Source organism: Priapulus caudatus, unplaced genomic scaffold (assembly GCF_000485595.1).
Source record: "Priapulus caudatus unplaced genomic scaffold, Priapulus_caudatus-5.0.1 Scaffold566, whole genome shotgun sequence".
NCBI lineage: Eukaryota > Metazoa > Priapulida > Priapulimorpha > Priapulimorphida > Priapulidae > Priapulus > Priapulus caudatus.
In genome coordinates this window covers 73497-79859 of record NW_014577627.1, presented here as the reverse complement: position 1 = coordinate 79859, position 6363 = coordinate 73497, and the positions used below count along the sequence as shown (strand labels likewise).

At 49.8% G+C, this 6363-nt stretch overlaps 1 protein-coding gene across 1 annotated transcript in view; it reads right to left on the bottom strand.

Annotated features, from left to right (window-relative positions):
• Window positions 1-5000, bottom strand: part of LOC106811712 (peptidyl-prolyl cis-trans isomerase 5-like) — a 9865-nt gene extending 4865 nt beyond the window's left edge. The window contains exon 1 of the mRNA XM_014815419.1: window positions 4764-5000. Within this exon, the coding sequence (XP_014670905.1) occupies window positions 4764-4892 (129 nt within the window). The 5' untranslated portion in view covers window positions 4893-5000. The remainder of the gene's footprint in view (window positions 1-4763) is intronic.
• Window positions 5001-6363: the final 1363 nt, after the last annotated feature.

Sequence of the window (6363 nt, the reverse complement as noted above, 5' to 3'; positions counted from 1 at the left end):
CGTTTCAGCCTAAGTCCTATGTGCGCCAGTGACCTGCGAATCGGTCGTCTGTTTTCACTACTCAGCTCTTCTCTCCTCCCCGCGGGTCTCCCAGTCTCCCCCGCTCTTCTCCTCTCGCCCGCTACGGGTTGAGGCTGATCGTAGGGTTGTGCAGGTTATGAACATGAATCTGGTGGCTGACGCACGGCCTGGCGATTCTGCGTTGAGCCACGTGAACACACGATCTCGGTCGGGAGGCGTCAGCACTAGGCCAGTGGTGCTCCACCTCCTTAGGACCGCTCTCGTGGTTACGGCAGCTGTGGAAGTGCAAGTGCCGTGTGAGGATCCTGATGAGATGGATGGGGGAGGAGGGGAGAGTAAGACGGGACGAGAAGTTGTGGCAGTAGGTGACACCGCTGTGTGCCGGATAGGGTACGTATGTGGACGTCGGCGGAAGGGGACAGTGGGAGAGGAAGGGAGTATACTGCTGGGTAAGGCGTGTTGGTCGCTCGCGTCGTCCGTCTCCTCTCTTCTCTCTCTCTCTGCCTCTTCCCCTCCCTCTTTCTAAATCCTTTAAATCTCTCTCTCTCCTTGCCTGGGTCTTCTCTCCTCTCCTTTGTCCCCTCGTCTTAGTATTCATGCGGCAGGGTGCGCAGCCATCGGGTTGATCAGGTTCAGAGCGTCGGGTGAGCGGTAGGTACCAAATCGGGGTGGATGCTGCGGGACAGGCAGCGATAGCGCGGATCCATCGTCTCGTCCGGCTAGCGGCATGGAGCGTCACAGTCGCGACATTCTTCACGGATGGCACTCGGATCGCGGGCTCTCTTTCACCTTCGTCCTCCTCTGCCGCCTCCTCCCAGATACGCTCCCCTCTCCCTCCCGGCGTTCTGCTGGTTGGTTCCACACGTTGAACCTGACACTGATCGGTGAGTAAGCTCCGCCCGAAGCACTATGACGGCGCTACAGTTCAAGACCTTGTATAACTGAAATGCATTTCTTCTGATTCATATTCTCATTAACTACTACCTAACCCCCACACCTTCCCCTCTCACTTTTTGTTCATGTCTCTTAGCAACTCATGAAATTCTTGACCGTCTATTTCGAACGCTCTTGACCCCAAATAGGACCCAATTACATCCGGCTACCAGTCCTCATCTTCTCCCTATTTTGATATCGAAATATTACCCTGCAAGAGCAGGGAAAATACTGCTAATTAAATCGAAATTACCCCAAGTCTACCACCCATAACTGATGGTGACCTCCTCGCTTTCTCCACTAATCTGTGGGTGTTCTAAACTAAGGCTTGGCCTTCGGCGGCCCCGTATGATAACTTTCTTGCAGTCTGCAGGAGTAAACCAGACGTAACGACACTGGCGACCCTAGCGTTCCCACTAGTCAGCACCTTACGCCTCAAGGAACACACATTCTTAAAGATACAAAAGTAAAAGATCATTGCTTCTACAGAGTTAGATGAACATGCACAGTAGTAATACGAGAGTAAAAGCCCCTCCCCCGGCCCAGATTTAAAAGTTTCAGATTTTCAGTTAAAAAGTTTGCAGTTTGATTATAAATTATAGCTGTTTACCCGCCAGTGCCACGGGAAGAAGTACCTCCCACATTCACACCTAGAACATTCATACCTAACTACACCTAGTAGTAGTTGATTACCTATTGATTCAATATTAACGCAGTGGCTACCTGCCGTTTACTCCCCGGCAGACCCGCGGGCCCCTACCGCGCGTCCTCGCCTCTGCGATCTCGCTCTCTAGTCCCCCTCCCTCTCTCCAGGCCTCACCCTCATCCTCCCGGACAACCACTCACCAGTGAATCTGCTCCGTGCGACTTTCACCTCCCGTTCTGCTATCTCTCTCTCACGCGCGGTCACGTCTTATCGCAAAGATTTGCGCAACTCTGGGCACCGTCTTGTGACTGATCGCTCTCATCAACGTAATCAATATACAATATAAACTTGCAACTGTACTCTCTTCCCCCTCTCGTCTCTCCTCCACTCCTCTCATCTACTCGCCGTTGCTTGTTCAGTCTCTCTGCTTCGCTTTTCTCATCCTCTTCTTCATGCTTCAGTCAACCCTCTCTGTCCGCTCTTCCTCCCCTTTAATTCTTCGTCACATCTCTCCCTAAATCTTCCTCACTCTCTTCTCACTCTCTTGCTGTTCTCTCTCTCTCTTCCTCCCGTAACCTCTCTCAGTTCCCTCCATCTCGTAACTCGACTCCAGCCTCTCCTCTCTCTCTCTCTCTCCCCCTCGTTCTCTTCCTCTTACAGCATCATTGGACCTCCATCTCCTCTCAGGATGCTACCCCCCCCGCACTTCTCTCGCGGTCCTCTTCGGTACGGCCCTGCTCACTCCTGCTCTGCTCTCTCCGTCTCTCACTCGGTCTCGTCTCTCTCCCCTTGCCTTCCCGACCCGGCTCAACTCTCACTCGTCCTTTCACGTCTCTGCCAACAGCTCTCTCTTCCTCTCTCACTCTTCGGCTCTCCTCCACGCTCTCTTTCTTCACACCTCTCCTCCTCTCTTCCTCCTGTCATTTGCCTCTTCTCCTGCTCGCTCCCTAGTCTTCTATTCGCGTCCGTCCTCTCTCCGTCTTGGCTCTCCTCCTCAGTTCCTTCTCTTAGTCCTCTCTCTCTCTCTCTCTCTCTCTCCGCTCCTCAACAACGTTTCTCTCTCTCGCACTTCTTCCAGTTCTATTATTCACTCTCCGTCGTTCTCTCCTGCCCTTTCCGTGCACCCTTCTCCTTCTCTCTCTACTCTCCGTCTTTCTCTGCTGCTTCCTCTCCTCTTCTCTTCTCTCGCATCTCTCCCTCTTCCTCATCTTCTCTTCTTTCGCTTCCCTCCTCTCTATTCTCCGTCCTCGCTCCCACCTCTTAAGTTCAAGCCCAGTAATACTAGCTACCCCAAAGGAGCTGCAAAACATGGATCAACGGAGGCTTAACTAATCACCGCAAGATTCCTCATGGCAACACATTCATCCGTGTGATTTGTATATCACGTTGGCATTCTTGTATAGATATCGCTCCTCTCGCCCTCTCTCTCCCACAGATCGTGCGTGCCCATCCCGCGTAATGAATCCTGTGGTAACACTGTTATAAAAAGATCGTGAATTTTAAACATTGTATAACAATCGACGTAGATACAACATTGTATAACAAGTCAATCGTAACGATTGTATAGAAGCAATACAGCCGACTTCGCCGCCGCGGCCCTTCTTTAGCTCTCGATACACCTCTCTCTCTCCTCCTCTCACTCATGTCTATCTCTACATCTCTCTCGACGCGCATACAGCACACTACATAAACCAGGCATTCCCTGCTCTCTCACAACACACCTCTACCTAGGCAGAAGACGAAAGACAACACAGCACCCGACCCATCGACGAGAGGCAAGGATTATGCCGCCAAAAAGGCACGGTCCCTCGTGAATAACCAACCATAAATCAATTGCCTCACCGCTCCGACCGGTCAACTGTTAATGTGGGGGCACGTCTCTAAAATCCCCGGGAGCGTGCGGGCTGGCACACAACGGCACGACACACCCTGATGAGACCGGCGATGACGGCATCGGCCGCCACGCACATCACTTACTCTTCTCGCGCCCTGTCTGGCCGCTCTGCCGTTGCCCGGCGCACTACGGTCGCTCCGGGAGCAACCGGCAGGAGCCGGGCGGTCCCGCGCCAACCGAAGAAGCGCAGGAAGGACCAACAAACAACAAAACAACCAAAAACACAACTAACAAAACAACTACGAGGACGACGAATAGGCACAGTCCCGCAGCTCACACGTCGCGTCGAATGCAGGCAAGAGCTGTCGCGTTGCGGGCAATCATGCGTGTCACGGTGTCATAGCACAGTATCAACAACTAGTGTAACCCTGTAAGAGTGGAGTGATGCCGTAGATACTAAGAACCCAGAACTCACAGATATGGATAAGATCTCCTGCGGGTCGGAGGCGAAGACGCTTAAAGCTAAGAAACGCCTAACTCTCTGTGGCAATAAAAACCGAAGAGTTCCGGACAACGTGCACCAGCGCAAAGACTCGTGCAGGCAGTCACAGAGGTCATCGATGCCCCGGTGGTTGCCCTCACGAAGAGCGATTGGTTCTCCGACAAGGATCGTAGCAAGCCGGAAAAACGCCTCCTTAAGGTCGCAGGGAGAGGCGGTGGCTCCGGCCCCGCGGGCGCAGCCACCTGGACCGTGAGCCCCAAACAGCCCGCCGGCCCAATACTAATGCTCGCACGGGCCTCGTTGTCGTAACAGGTACTGACAGAGATATGTACGCGTACCCGAGGTACATATGATGGTGCCAAATACACTTTATGAGGTCCAGTATGGCGGGCGCAGGTATGGGCGGCCGCCTCAACCTAACCCTAACCCTACAATTCCAACGGCCGAACCCTAAACCCTAACCCTAAACCTAACCACTAACCTAACAATAACAGTGTGTTAGGGTTTAGGTTAGAATTAGGGTTAAGGGTTAGGGTTAGGGCGCCCCCCATACCTGCGCCGCCCATACTGGACGTATAAAGTGTATTCTGCACCATACCTAACCCTACCCTAACCCTAACTCCTAACCCTAGCACGCCTAAACGCCTCAACGACATGACCTCATACTAAAAATATAAACATAACATACTAAAGAAAACCTAAAACTGGCCACTCGGGTAACATATCCCTGTAGTACCTGTTACGACAACGACCCTTCGTGCAATACTAATAGTAATATTGGACATTAATCATAAGTTTTCATATTTTCCGAGTCAGCCGTGCATTACCTTATCAGTTACTTTTGGACCCTTAGCTGCTTCTTTAGACTCGCCCGGTAGTAAGAGCAAGACTAGCACGAATATTAAAATGGTTATAGTAATAGCCAGCTTCATCCTGTCCCACGAAATATACTTCATACAAAAACCGTTTCTCGCCAACACGCACAGGAACTCGAAGTCTCGAACTCAATGGAGCTTCCTTTCTAGTGTGCTGTTATACTGTGATTGGGCCACGTTGTCGTTGCCTCGATTATCCATAGTTGTAGATGGGCATCATTCTATCGTCATGCTTGCCATCTGACAGCAAAGAGAAAGAACATAGCTCCCATCTAGGAGCGAACGGCCGCACCGTCAGAGCATAATTATTGTGTACATTCGGCAAACCTCGGGCAAACCCACTCTACCGGAGTCGGCCGAGTATTAGCGGATCCACCGGGGGCATCACTGCACCCAAACTGCATGCAGTGTCCCTTCTACTGATCTCTATTATACTAACTTAGTTAACACGATTTATAATAATTCTGATTGTCACCGTGTTCCTGCCTCCTAAACCCTATAAATAACTACACCCTGACTGCCCCAGCCCGTCTGTGAGACGGAATAGTCTAAAGCAAGCGGGAGTGTCTATATTCAGGCCGGTACGGGAGATTACGGTACGCATATATTTGCTAATATATTGACTAATCGTGCGTCAATAACCTCAATGTATATGAATTCAAGCCGGTACGGGAGATAATTTGCATAATATATTCTAGATACCTATAGACACATGTCTTAGCTATACTCTCTGTGAATATTACTTAACTAAGTTAGTATAATAGAGATCAGTGGTCCCTTCCACAGAAATAGAATGGAATAGAATAGAACAGAAACTCCTATGGTTTTGTGGTCCCTTCCTGGGCCCTTCTTACGCAGAGCGAGAGCGAGAGCGACATCTGTCGTGGAGTTTGCACTGCACCAGGACCATGCACGATGTACGCCCTCCTACCTGAGCATATAAATCAGCTCCTACTGTCCAACATTACCCAGAATACGCGTAAAAGCAGTCATTCGATCATGAGCATTTCACACTTCCACTTTATCGACTGTATCGTCTGTATGTATATATTATTATATAGCTCTCACTCCAGGACTGAAAGATTGCTGTCTGAAACACTCAAATGCGGAGATACACTTATGGAACTTCGATCGTTATAAAATTCAGGAAACAAAAACAATTTGGAATAAATGTGAATACGCTGCACATTCTTATCATATTATGAGTATATGTTATTGTTTATTTATACAAATTTTAGCATATTGTAAATGTGTATGTACGTCCCATGTCCACATTTACAACTACAAGTTTACAACTAATAAAAAAAATAGTGTTGACAAACAGATGACGTTATTTTGAGATTTTATCAGTGTATGTGGTCTAAATTTGTATCAAACCCAGCATTCACTTTGTAACACGATTTATAATAATTCTGATTGTCACCGTGTTCCTGCCTCCTAAACCCTATAAATAACTACACCCTGACTGCCCCAGCCCGTCTGTGAGAAAGACGGAAATAGTCTAAAGCAGCCGCGGCGGAGGAGGTGTCTATATCTTCAGGACGGCCGGGTC